Source organism: Chrysemys picta, chromosome 2, assembly GCF_011386835.1.
Source record: "Chrysemys picta bellii isolate R12L10 chromosome 2, ASM1138683v2, whole genome shotgun sequence".
Lineage (NCBI taxonomy): Eukaryota > Metazoa > Chordata > Testudines > Emydidae > Chrysemys > Chrysemys picta.
In genome coordinates this window covers 9,929,477-9,942,778 of record NC_088792.1, presented here as the reverse complement: position 1 = coordinate 9,942,778, position 13,302 = coordinate 9,929,477, and the positions used below count along the sequence as shown (strand labels likewise).

At 43.5% G+C, this 13,302-nt stretch overlaps 1 protein-coding gene across 6 annotated transcripts in view; it reads right to left on the bottom strand.

Annotated features, from left to right (window-relative positions):
- The window catches only part of OBSCN (obscurin, cytoskeletal calmodulin and titin-interacting RhoGEF), a 266,409-nt gene that overhangs the window by 57,659 nt on the left and 195,448 nt on the right, over nt 1-13,302 (bottom strand). For 5 of the 6 annotated variants that reach the window (XM_065582593.1, XM_065582594.1, XM_065582591.1 and 2 more), the window contains 9 exons: nt 11,849-12,127; nt 8,720-10,075; nt 7,400-7,678; nt 6,480-6,558; nt 3,847-3,971; nt 2,309-2,506; nt 1,439-1,471; nt 1,239-1,337; nt 265-483 (listed from right to left, as the gene is read on the bottom strand). In XM_065582593.1, the coding sequence (XP_065438665.1) occupies nt 265-483; nt 1,239-1,337; nt 1,439-1,471; nt 2,309-2,506; nt 3,847-3,971; nt 6,480-6,558; nt 7,400-7,678; nt 8,720-10,075; nt 11,849-12,127 (2,667 nt within the window). The remainder of the gene's footprint in view (nt 1-264; nt 484-1,238; nt 1,338-1,438; nt 1,472-2,308; nt 2,507-3,846; nt 3,972-6,479; nt 6,559-7,399; nt 7,679-8,719; nt 10,076-11,848; nt 12,128-13,302) is intronic. The other variant, XM_065582592.1, reaches the window with a different exon arrangement.

Genomic DNA, 13,302 nt, shown 5'->3' with positions numbered 1-13,302 from the left:
CATGGCCCAAAGCCCTACACTGTAGACGTTATTCTTATATTAGGGGCATATATTCATTTTCTATCAAAGAAAAGTAATAGAGATATACCAGAATCTCTGTGAAATGTATGTACTTGAGTTGTAGTTTGTTGAAATTCATTGTATTTTCACACTTGCTCTTCATTCAGCAATTATATACACAATAGAATGAGGAGATACCATTCATGTACACTATATTATGTTTAATACTATAGGGAAAGTGTTTGTAATGTTGCAAAAATTTACCATCCAGAACTTCTAGGGAGGCGGTGCAGATGGATTGTCCAGCCTTGTTAGTAGCAATGCAAGTGTAGGTTCCACTATATTCCTTTCCAACATCCAGCAGGATTAGACTGTGATGCATGTTGGAACTGGCGAGTTTGTAGCCAGGAGTCTCTGGTTTGATCCACAAAACATCTTCATGAGATTCTTCTTTCAACCAGGTAATTGTGGGTGCTGGATGTCCTAAAGAAAAGAGCAATAGCCTCTTTAATTGTCCCATTGGGGTTCCTCCCGTCTTACAAACCCTGTGTACTACATTGTGAGCGAATACTACTTTCAACATGTTTGCTGATCCGTTTCCAACAACAGTAAAAAATCATAAATGAATACTTGCACTTCTAGAGCATCTTCCATCTAAGAACTTCAAAGCACTTTACAAAAAGGATAGCCTCTAAGGATAGAACAAGAAGCAATGGGCTTAAACTGCAGCAAGGGAGGTCTAGGTTGGACATTAGGAAAAAGTTCCTAACTGTCAGGGTGGTTAAACACTGGAACAAATTGCCTAGGGAGGTTGTGGAATCTCCATCTCTGGAGATATTTAAGAGTAGGTTAGATAAATGTCTATCAGGGATGGTCTAGACAGTATTTGGTCCTGCCATGCGGGCAGGGGACTGGACGCGATGACCTCTCGAGGTCCCTTCCAGTCCTAGAATCTATGAATCTATAAAATGAAAGATTAGCCCTCATAACACCCCTGTGAGATAAGAATGTGCTATTATCCCCATTTTATACATAGGGAAATTGAGGCAAAGAAGAGTTACACGTCTTGGCTAGCAGCATCCAAAAGTCTGTTACAAAGATGGGAACAGAACCCAAATCTTCTGACTCCTACACTAGGTAAGGACTTCAAGATTTGGCCCAATGAGAGGATAGGATACACTGGGCAGCTATGCAAATTAAGTAACACAGAAAGAAAGTTGTGTTTAAGCTCCGTTTACCTTCAACCTTCACAGAGTAGGTGATACTTGCACCTTTCCTCACTCTTTTACTGGTAAATCTCTCCAGGAACCTGGGTGGCACCAGCTGTTCTTGAGCATCTGAAAATTAAAAAGTTCACGGTGAAATGGTGCAAGTGAGGCTAAGACTATTGAGAAGTTACTAGTGGTTCTATCATCACCGATTGTGCTGCTCCTCTCACCTGTTTCTGGCAGTTCTTCCTTCTCACCAGGACCTGTAACACAGAAAGACAAATCATCCCATCATGAAACTACATCTATAGAGAGGACAAATGTCTCCTTTCTCTGACTTATGCAGTCAAGCATGTGGTCAGGTGATATCAGAGACTTACTCAGTACAATATGGACTACACATAAATTATATTTTTACTAAAAATTGTTATTCATCTCGTTAGTAGAATACATCTAAAAGCCATTTTATAATATAAATGACATGTACAGTAACTCAGCATAAGAGTGACTGAAATCTGTTTTAAGCTTCAATTAATATCTCATATATTTGGACAAAGATCATTTTGATAAATTACATCAGAAAAACATTTGGCCATAAATTACTAACTCCATGAGTACTGATATTTAATAAATAATAATAATAATAATAATAATAAAAACACCACAGTGGCTCTATGCCTATCTACTTCTACAATTGAGACAAAACTCAACCCTTATTAAAAGTACTGCAGTATTCTACAGTTATGGCCTCAGATATGGACCATATCATACCCTTAGTTTTTAATCACAATTCCCCAGTGAAGGCATTGAGGACAATGGAGTTAGACTGCATGTGCAAGTAAGATTAGAATCAGGTCAACAGAGAGGTGATATGACTTCCCTAAGGGCACAGTGGAAATCCATGGATGAGCCAGGAATAGAACACAGGTTGCCTGACTCTCAGTCCAGCACTCTAAACACAAAACCATCCCTCTACCCTTCATTTATAACCCATTTTATTTTCCAGCATATCTTGCTTTCTATAGGCTTTATCGGGAAAAGTGAACATGTAAAACAGAGACAGCCACTGGCAGATAGAGCAAAAAGCACCAACAACTTACCTTTGACAACCAAACTGGCCGAGGAATATGCAGAACCTGCAGAGTTGCTAATAAATACTGAATATTGACCAGCATCCTCCTTAACGACATTGAGGATTTCGAGTGCATGAAATTGCTTCTTCTCGATCTTCAGGATTCGGTCTGAGGCCTGTAATGGTTGCCCGTCCTTGAACCAGTAAAGACGAGGTTCTGGGTACCCTACAAGGAGCAATGTAAGAAGGGGTGACTAACTATTTTGAAGCCTCTCAAACCAATCATACACTTCAGTGTAATCAAAGAAAGGTCCATTCTTACCAATGCTGTTTGTTCAAGGTTCTACAGTGTCTGTTTGGAAACTAACCTACCTACAGAGAGTAGCTCGATTCTGATATTTGTGAAATGCTCGTTATGAATTAAAATTCTATTACGTACTTTTCAGGTTCTAATTCTGCCCCCCTCACGTTGATATCTGAGTGCCTTCCAGAGTTAGAATGTTGATATTTGGATCTGATTTGCTACAAATACAAAGCCAAATCCTGAAATCCTTATTCAGGCAAAATTCAGACTGAAGTCATACTTGCCTGCATGGGGACTTCGAGATCGGCCTCATGGCCATTTAAGCCAAAACAGTCCCCACTCTTTCCATGGGCAGGAGCAGAACAACCCAGTAAAAGTGCTCCAGGAAAGCACAAACGGGGGCAGTGACATCTCTGTAGTTTTTCTCCTTTATCCACCCAGACGTTGTAGGCGTTTCAGTGTGAGGTCAGGGAAATACACAGGTGGAATGGGTGGGCCAATGGAGGAAGGATCTAGGTCACAGAGGTGGGTTGGGTACACATCTACAGTGTAGGTCTTCTACAGAAGAGGGACAGGAGATGGGACAACAAGAGATCCCAGAGCCGGGGCGGAGGCACTGGGCCGTTGTGTGGCTTTTGGGGAAATCTGCTGATTTTGGGGGACAAACCACCTTTTTGGATAACAACCCCCCTCCCATCCCCCTGCACACTGATGGAAAGATCAAAAAGAAAGCACAATGACTTAGCAAAGCTTCCTGTGCCCTATATAGGCTTATCCCAAGTAGCAGACAATTTGGGCCCTAGTTACTATCGCTTGAACTAATCATTGCATAGTACATCTACCCTGAAATACTAATGAAAAGCAATGGTTCATATTGGCAAGCATTATTTTTAAAAAGTAGCATGCTCACACTGTACTTTTCATTCCTGGCACCACAGCAATTAATGCATGCAGAGACTAGCCGATCTTCATGACCTAAAACCTACAAAAATGGAGTTACAGGACTAGATTTCCAGAAACGCGTGCATGCAATTAATCATTGCGGATATGAGCACATAACTGAATACTTACTTTGCACGAACTATTGCCCAGTTAGGTGCTGGTCATTTGCGCATACACACACTTGTGACTGCCATTTCAAATGTGCTATTTGAGTGCACAAATTGTGAGCACAACTGCATGCAAAAGCATATGAGAAAACCTTGTCCACACGTTCACAGATATCAAGATGGGACTATTGTAAATGTCATAGGTTCCCTTACCTTTGACCTTCAGGTGAAATTTAGCCAAAGGTGCTCCTGGGGCCACGTGAATATCATGAAGCTCATCTAGGATCTGAGGCAGCTGCTCCTCTTCTGTGGTGGATTCTACTCCCTCTTGTTCTCGGCTAGGTATAGATTAGAGTCGGAAAGAAAGGAGGAATTGGCATATACCATTTTAGGCTCTAGAGAGGAGTGCACTCTAGTAGGCACAGACTCTTCTTCGACTCCCCCCAAGCATGATCCCTTCTGCCCAATCTCCTCCAACCTGCCCATGTCGCAGTCTTTTCTCTTTCCCACCGCTGGCGCTCGCACTCCCAGTCACATTCTCCTCAAGTTTCTCATCCCAGTCCCAGTCCCCTTGTCCCATCAGTCTACGTTACCTCCCTCCTGACTCCTCATCCAATCTGTTTCTCTCTTCCACCTTGCCTCCAGATGCCTCCCCCTTTTCTCCACCCCACTGGCTCCCAGTCCTAATCTTCCTCTCTGGGCTCTTAATCTAATCTCAGGGTCAGCCGTTTGGCTCCTTAACCCAGTCTCCTTCCCCAGCCACTCCCAGTCTCCCCCTGCTTCCCAGTCCCGGTATCCTCCCTACCCCAACTTCCAGTCCCCTGCCTCCTTCTATACCCCTTGTACCAATCTACTCTCCCCACCACAAGTACAGCTCTTGTCTTCACTGCATTCAAATCAGGCAGCTTCCTCCTCCACACCACCTGGGCCCAGCATGGGGGTCATTTAGAGCATGGGAGAGACAGTCTTGCTGTTTTCAATGCAGGTGCCCAGAACCAACATGGCCCACAGCAGCCAGGCCCAAGTATGGATGGAACCTTTATTGACTTTAGCTGGTAAGTTCTAAGGAGTCTCTAATGAGCCTGCGTGAACTGGGATTTTTCAAAGGCTTATCAATTGGTCAAATTTGGGTAGATTTTCATAAGGACTGCAAAAGACAAATCCCTGACAAAAGGGAAACACCCCACCCTCTGTCAAATTTCAAGTTCCTGCTTCAAATCATGGGAGCACTAGAGCTTTTAAAAACAAAGGTAGTCAGATTTTTTTTTTTTTAACATCGGCAAAATAACCCCTACTCCCCAAGCCCCATTCTCAGAAATGACCGAACCAATTTGGCTACAATTTAGAAGAAAAAAAAAAAAAGAATCAGGCTACGCAGACACTTGGGATGAAAAATTTTAGCCCAAATGATAAAAGTTTGGTAAAGTCATAATCAGCTGAAAACAGGGTCTTATAATGGGAATTGTTGGGCAACCTGAATAACAGGCAGTGTTACCGGCCCCATTCACAATACAAGCTTTTTATCTGTACATCTCAAAGTGTTTTACAAAGGTGGGAAAGCAGCGTTATCCCCACTTCATAGATGACGAACTTATGGCACAGAAGTTAAAGAAACTGCCTGAGGTCACACAGCAGATCAGTGCCAAAACAGGGAACAGAACCCCAGGATTCCAGCCATTCTACATGTGTCTGAAAAGTAAAATCAGACACACGTTAAATCCCATCGAAAACAATCGGCTAAAATCTCAGTTGTGGCCAAGATACACCCGGCCAGGGCCGGCTCCAGGCACCAGCTCAGCAAGCAGGTGATCGGGGCGGCCAACGGAGAGGGGCAGCACGTCCAGCTCTTCGGTGGCGGGTACCTCAGTCCCTCTCGGACCGAGGGACCTGCCGCCGAATTGCTGCCAAAGAATTAAGCGGCGGCGGTAGAGCTGCCACCGAAGTGCCGCAGATCGTGATCGCGGCTTTTTTTTTTTTTTTTTTTTTGCTGCTTGGGGCAACAAAAACCCTGGAGCCGGCCCTGCACCTGGCACCTCTGAGGGGTTGGGGACAAAGATTACTCTAAGATCTAAAGGTGATTCTCTAAGGCTAGGTCTACACTAAGGGGGAGGGGTAGATTTAAGATACGCAAATTCAGCTACGTGAATAGCGTAGCTGAATTCGGCGTATCCTATTCGACTTACCCCGCTGTGAGGACAGCGGCAAATCGACCGCCGCGGCTCTCCCGTCGACGGCACTTACTCCTCCTGACAAGGTGGGAGTAAGCGCGTTGATTCGGGGATCGATTTATCCATCTAGATGAGACGCGATAAATCGATCCCCGAGAGATCGATTTCTACCCGCTGATCCGGGCGGGTAGCGTAGACTAGCCCTTAGATCTAAAGGTGATTCTGGACTGGATCTCAGGAACAGCCAGCGCTATCCTGGTCCCTGGCATAATTTAGAGAAGCCATGAGCACCCCGCTGCCAATGACCCCCCGGAAGCCAGTGCAGCAGTTTCAGCTTCACCCTCTTTTCCTGACCACTCCCAATCCCAGACTGAGGACTGCATTACACCAGGAAGGAATTCCCAGTGTGCTGAAGCAGCCAGGCTGTGGGCTGTTTTGCACTGAGGGAGCAGCACAAAGCAGACACAACAAGGATGTTTCACTGTAACCAAGCCCACCGTAAGCAGGTACCACTGACATGAAATTATATTCACAGATTACCATAGCCTTTGCTTTACCACCGTAATGATCGTGGTTGTCTGATTCCCACTGAACCCATCTAAATCCAAACACTCATGAATAAAAATTAGCATTGTGCCATGTTTTCCAGTCACCGCAGCTCTATCATTCGTCTTTTACCTTGAGAGATATCCTTTGGCACTGTAATAAGAAGATGTCTCTGTTGCATCTGCTGCTGTATCGTAATCAGTACTGGTCACTGATAAAAGAAAAAGGGACATTCTCCATGATCCACACTTTGTAACCACTGCAGTTCATAACAGTTGCAGCTAAAAGTCCTTGCAGGTTCTGAAATTTCTTTATTGGGAGCAGCAGCAGCCTCCGTGATCCCCCTTCTTAATACTCATTCATCTCCACCCACTCCACCTGATGCCCCCTCCAGACAAAGGACAGCTGGATGTGTCTCCCTTTGAGCCCCACCAATGCTACTGCAAGCGCCAGCCAGAGGGTACTGCAAGAGAGAGAAGCCACACACGTTTTTCCCCAAGAGTGAATGTGCTGTCTCTGTAATGCTTACAGCCTTTGTGGAGACAGAGGGAGCTGGGAACCCAGGATCAGATCACGATGCACTGGGTATGGCCCCATGGTGCATTTCTCATGTGAGATTTCTCCGACCTTTGGGAATGAATGTGCAGTGCTTGGCAACTCACTAATCCAGTTACACTGGTGACAACATTGCCAAAAACTGCTTCACCCTCAAACACGGGTCACGATAATAGGAGAAAAAACACCCCACCAAATCATTAAGCTTACAGCTCCTTCATTTACATTTTAATGAACAAAACCCTAATTATCCCATACGAAAGGAGTAAAAAAACCCAAGTGAACTGATTTTACCTCTCACGTGTCATTTTCCTGCCAATGAGATTCACTTGTTCAGATCAACCAGAATAAACATGTATCTTTATTTAACACCATTCACGCTCCCCTATTAATATTATGCATAATATTATAACAAACGTGCACATATGCATCTTATTCAAATACCACTCACACGCCCCATTAACATTCGGTCTTCTCAATCATTCCTCAAGACTCACAGTCCACCCGCAACTCCGCCTTGCTTGAAGAAACTCCCATGTTGTTTTCAGCAAGGCAGCGGTAGACACCCATGTCAGTAGGGACCACGGCGGTGATGATCAGTTGGTGGCACCCTTCCTGGTCCTCGTTGATCATATAATGGTCGTCTTCTTCGATAACTTTCCCATCCTTGAACCAGCGCACCGTGGGTAAGGGTTTGCCAACAACAACACAGTCAAAGCTGACTGGGTAGCCGTCCTGCACCTCTTGGTTTTGCAGCTCGGTTATGAACATGGGAGCTGAATACGGTACAGTTGGAAGAGAGAAAAGGAAACAACCAGCTGTGTTAATTGGTAAGGATGCGTTTCAAGAACGCTGCTGTGCAGTGTGTGAGAGGAAGGGACTCGCAGTGATGGCTGGCACGTTTTGAAATAATAGAGAGATGCCCTTCCTACATAATATAAACTGCAAAGAAGTAGCTTAGGTTGGTAATTTTCCAGTGAAATGTTTTTTTCACCAGCAAACGCCACTTCCTCAAAACCAAAAATTTTTGTGCAAAAGGGTCAGTTTTGACATCTTTTATGACTTGGAAAATGTTTGAACTGTTTTGAATGGTGTAGTTTCAACATTTTCTAAAAGACAAATTCTAGTTTTCCAATTCTAAATGGAGTTTTGTTTCAAAATGCCAGTTAATTAGAGTAAAAAAAAATTGAAAATGGTCAAAATCAAAACCAAATGTTTTGAAATTATCAAAACAAAACATTCCAAAATCATTGAAAGAAAACATTTAGAGTGACGCAAAAGGATTTTTTTCTGATTTCCAATTCATGAAAATTTTCAAAGATTTTGGCTTTTTGCCCCCCGTTCAGAACTGGAAAATGTTTTGATATCTTGAAATCTTCAAGGAATGGGAAAACCGCTTTCCACCCCCGTCCCCAACTCTACTCAGTAGAATTTGCCTTATAAAAAGGACTCATTTATTCTCCAATAGCTGTTCCAGACACTGCAGCATCACTACTCTAAGCTTGGGTCAAGTCCCTCCCTCTGTAAAACAGGCTGAGAATGTTCTCAGAACTGCTTAGTTAACTGATGTCTTCAAAGCATTGTACGGATGCTACTGTGTGTTTTGTTATTAGGGTGAGTAAAAAATTTTCCCTCAAAACATTTTTACAATGCCAAAAGGATTTTTGACTAAATGGAAATTTTAGTAAAATATAAAAATCTCTGTTTTCAGGTTTTCAACCCCTCAAAATTTTAAAGAAAATTGTTGTGAGGAAAAATAATTTCTGAGTGAGCTCTAAATATGATTATTAAATAAGAAACTAGCATGCCTTGCTAACCTGTATCAGAAGTCAGTAAAGGTGGTGGAGTTCTTTTCACCAAGGGCTGAATCTGCCCTGGAGCAGGTGGTGCTGCTTTCCCTATGCGAAGCTCTATTTTTTTAAGGCCTTGGTCCAGGATGTCAATCTCGACTGGGATACCCAGCGCAGCAAACATCTCTCTGAACCGGCCAGCTGCTGTTTTTGCTTCCGCCAAGATTTCAAATTTGATGTAGATGTAGTGATCATCCTCGCGATACGTCTGGTGATCCACCACCTCCACATCCCCTTCATCCGCGCTGACAAAGAGCTCCTCCTCCACATCAGACATTTCCGTTGAGATCTTGGACTTGAAGAGCTTGTGAAGTCTCCTTCCTGCTTTACGGAACGCATCGTCCAGTTCGCTGCCAGAAGAGCTCTCCGTTTCGCTGTCAGCGAGGCGTTTCACTTGCTTGTGCTTACGGAGAGCATCCGGCGCCTGGGTACCAACCACCACCTTAGCACTCTGGGAAACCTTGCCAAACTTATTAGATGCCTCACAGGTATATTTTCCTGTGTCTTTCATGTCCAGGCCAGTGATAATCAAGGAGCAAGTTCCATCACTGTAATTGTCTATGTGATAGTGGCGCCCATCTGAAAGTTCCTCATTGTCTTTCAGCCAACGGACCTTCATATCGGTTTTGCTGAGAGCCACACACTCAAGGTGGAGAGTGCCTCCTGGCTCACCACAAAAATCTTTGAAGGTATCGCCAAACACGGGACATTCCTGCTGTTTGATCTCCTTCCTCACTTTATACCCTTTGAAAGCAGCCTGAATTTTCACAGCTGCTTTGGTCATGGAAGGATCATCTAAATCTTCCATGATTTCTGGTTCAGCAGGCTTGGCAGGAAGAGCAGACTCAGTAGTCTCGACGCCCGATTGCTCCCAGTGTTTCCAGAATTTACTGGTGGAGACTGTCTGAACCTTGCTACCAATGCTAATAGTAGATTTTCCGGCCTTTTTAAGGTAGTTAACTAGTGAAGGCGTCCCAGCCCTAGACTCATCATCTGAGCTCGTGAAAGAGAAGTCTGCTTCTCCAGTTTTAGTCAGCTCATCACAGGTGGAGTATTCTTCTGAGTAATAATGAGACTCCGCTTCTTCCTTCTTCAGCTTATGAAGTTTATCATCCTCTTCTGGCACTTCACTGATGGAATCCAGGGTTGGCTCCCTGCTCATTCTTCGCTTCTTGGCAATAGCCTCCCAGAGCAGGTGAAGGTCCCCCTCCTGAGCAGCTTCGGGCGGCAAGCTGGGCTGGAGCTGTCCATCCACCATCTCTTCAAGTTGAATCACATCATGTGCTTCCTGGGCTACCTCTTTTGGCAGTGCCACTGTGGGAACTAATTGGGATTCAGTTAGTAAGACAGTAAGAAGAAGCATGTGAATAACGCAAGAGAAATCACATGAAAATGTTACTCCAAATCCAGGCAGTAAAATATCACTGAAATTAAAATTAACCACTGCATTTTAGCCATAAAGCAAAAATCATCTATGTTCTGCTGAATATACCCCATGGAAACAGTGCCCCACAGGACCTGCAGTGAAAGCCATAGGCGGTAATAAGAACATCAGAATGGCCATACTGGGTCAGACCAATGGTCCATCTAGCCCAGTATCCTGTCTTTCACCAATGACCAGTGCCAGATGCTTAAAGAGAATGAACAGAACGGGGCAATTTATCAATGATACATCCCCTGTTGTCCAGTCCCAGCTTCCGGCAGTCAGAGGTTTAGGAACACCCACAGCATGGGGTTGTGTGCCTGATCAACCTGGCTAATAGCCATTGATGGACCTATCTTCCATGAACTTATCTAATTCTTTTTTGAACCCCATTATATTTTTGGCCCTCACAACATCCCCTGGCAATGTGCTCCACAGGCTGACTGTGTGTGTTGTGAGGAAAAAGTACTTCCTTACGTTTGTTTTATGTTACATCCCAGATCAACCTGCAGAAGATCAGTGAAAACATGTATTGTAACAACACACTGATTCTCATTGGAGAATTTGAGAGGAAGTCACATATTCTTCACCTGTCTCCACTTAATGCATTTGTCTGGGGGTGCAGAAAAATATTTTCCAGTACAAACGGTTTTGTAAACACTATTTTTTATCTACATTATGTATTTTCAACTTGACTAATGCCATTAGGAAAGTGTAGCATTTTTTAAGAGGTGCCCTGGCACCGAATGGGAAAAGTCTAAATTGCAATGTAAGAATTTTTTAATTTTTAAGAATGCTGCCTCTCTGCCTCAGAGTTGCAGCAGCCTGTCTTAGAGGAGATCCATGTCCTGTGCTCTCTCACTGAGACTTTTCTTTTGCTCTCTCTCACCATTTTTTCTAACAGGAAAGTAATTCAGAATGAAAGCATATGGTTGCCTCTTGTGTAGGGAATAAATACACTTACCCTGCTTTGACTTTGATTTCCCTCCCTCTTGAGGAATCCAATAAACTCAATTTTAATTCTTTCCCACCATCCTTGGTCTCAAGTGAGGATGTGGCAAAAAAGCATTTGAGGAATCTTCTAATGTGGTGAACACCATTTTTCTTACTGTGTTTTAATTTACCTACAGCTTGTCCAATTAAGCTCGAAAAGAGCTAGAGACTTATTTTCCTTCTTTAAATGAAAGCTTACCAGTAGGTCTTCAGCGGACATCTGGTGACCCTTTTTACGTCTGTGGGAGCCAATGAGACACTTGGACATCACAATTTAAAATCTTAATGACCTACAATTAGAGTTTAATCAACAGTCTTGAGCACTAGGATGTGGCTATATGACTCCAGTGAACTAAAATGTCTCACTTCTGTTTTTGTGTGTGTTTTGGTTTTATTCTTAGCTATAAAGTGGCAAAAAAGTTTTGGACTCTGGTGAATGTGTCCATTTTTAAATGTATCATTGATAAGGAAATTCTTGTCTGATCACTTCAAAACCCATAGACAAATTCTACCTCGACAACAGACATGATGTCCTAATTTTGAGGCTGATATGTCTTTGCTTGTGGATTTAGCAGGAGGAGAAATATTGAGCTTATAATGGAAACTGAATTCTAATCTTAACAATGGAGAGGCTATTGAGTATCCTTAATTAGAACTAATAAAAACTCTCAGATACACACTTTTTGTACCTTCAAGAGACAGAAGAGCAGAGGATCTGGTATCAGGAGAGATCATGCAGGTGTACAATCCTTGATCTTCAGGTTTAAATGCATGAATAATGAGCATCTGCTTTTTGCCATCAGACTTTATTTCATATCTTCCTCCAGGCTGTAGTTGTTCTTTTCCTTTGACCCAGATTGCCTCTTGGGTCTCTCTTGAAAATTCACACTCCAGGACAGCCACCTCCCCTTCCAAGACCGACTTGCCTACTAAGGGATGAGTGACTGTAAATGGAGGCTCTGCAATTATAAAAATTAGGGCATTAAAATCAATGAAGGGGGGGGGGGGGAATTAGAGTCTGTGAAGCATCCAAGCTTTGAATGTTGGTGTTTTAAAATTTTTGTTCAACTGTTGCAGCCAATCATTGGAAGGTAAAATGGAAAAATTGCGGTAATTTAGAGTTTCCAACTTCTAAAGCTCTCCAAGAAGATTAGATTGCATTAGTTTACAGCTACATTCAGAAGCCATTGCGCTTCCCCCCCCTTATGTTTCTGTGCTTATAGGTGATCACTCAGGCTACAATTTTGTCACGAAGGTCGCGGAAGTCACTGAATCAGTGACTTCCAGAGACCTCTGTGACTTCAGCCTGCGGCGGCTGGGAGCTGCAGGGCCCCCCGGCTGCCTACGGTGGCCAGGAGCTGTGGGGGCCCCTGGGAGTTCTGGGCCGCTGTGGGTGGTATGGGGACCCTGCAGATTTGCTCCCCAGTTTGTCACAGATATTTTTAATAAAAGTCACGGGCAGGTCATGGGCTTCCATGAATTTTTCTTTATTGCCCGCTACCTATCTGTGACTTTTACTAAAAACATCCATGACAAAATCTTAGCCTTAGTCATCGCCAAGTGTCTCACACAGTCTCATACACCCCACCAAGACCTAGCCCATAGTAGCTTTACAATTCCTATACGCTCGAAGCATAAATTAGAAGCGTAGAGCCAGCTGAAGTGGCGCTCCCTTCAACTTTTGAAGAAAAGATCCAACATAGAAAAAAGATTTTGAAAGTTGCCTCCATCTCAGGTTTTGAAAAACATGATGAAACCTTCACTCTTGTTACTAATGACTGAGCCAGCAGCTCTTAAATCGTGAGAAAATGTCTTGTTGTGTTCATCACTTTGATAGATGACCTTCTAATAACATGACAGCTGCACGGCACCAGTATTTAAAATGCACCCGAGTTCAGCCAGACTTGACCGAAGAAAGAAACATGGGCAAATATGTTTTTTAAATGTTCTTTTCCCCCCTCTTAGGAATTTAACTTACCAGGGGTTTTCAAAAAAGATAAGAAGAAACTACACAAAGCACACAGGCACCATTGCAATAGAGTGTAGAGAGAGGCTTTACAAGAAAACAACGTAGAGGTAACTGAAATGATGGCTCCCTCTCTCTCCATGACCACTGCGGTTTCACAAATAGTCA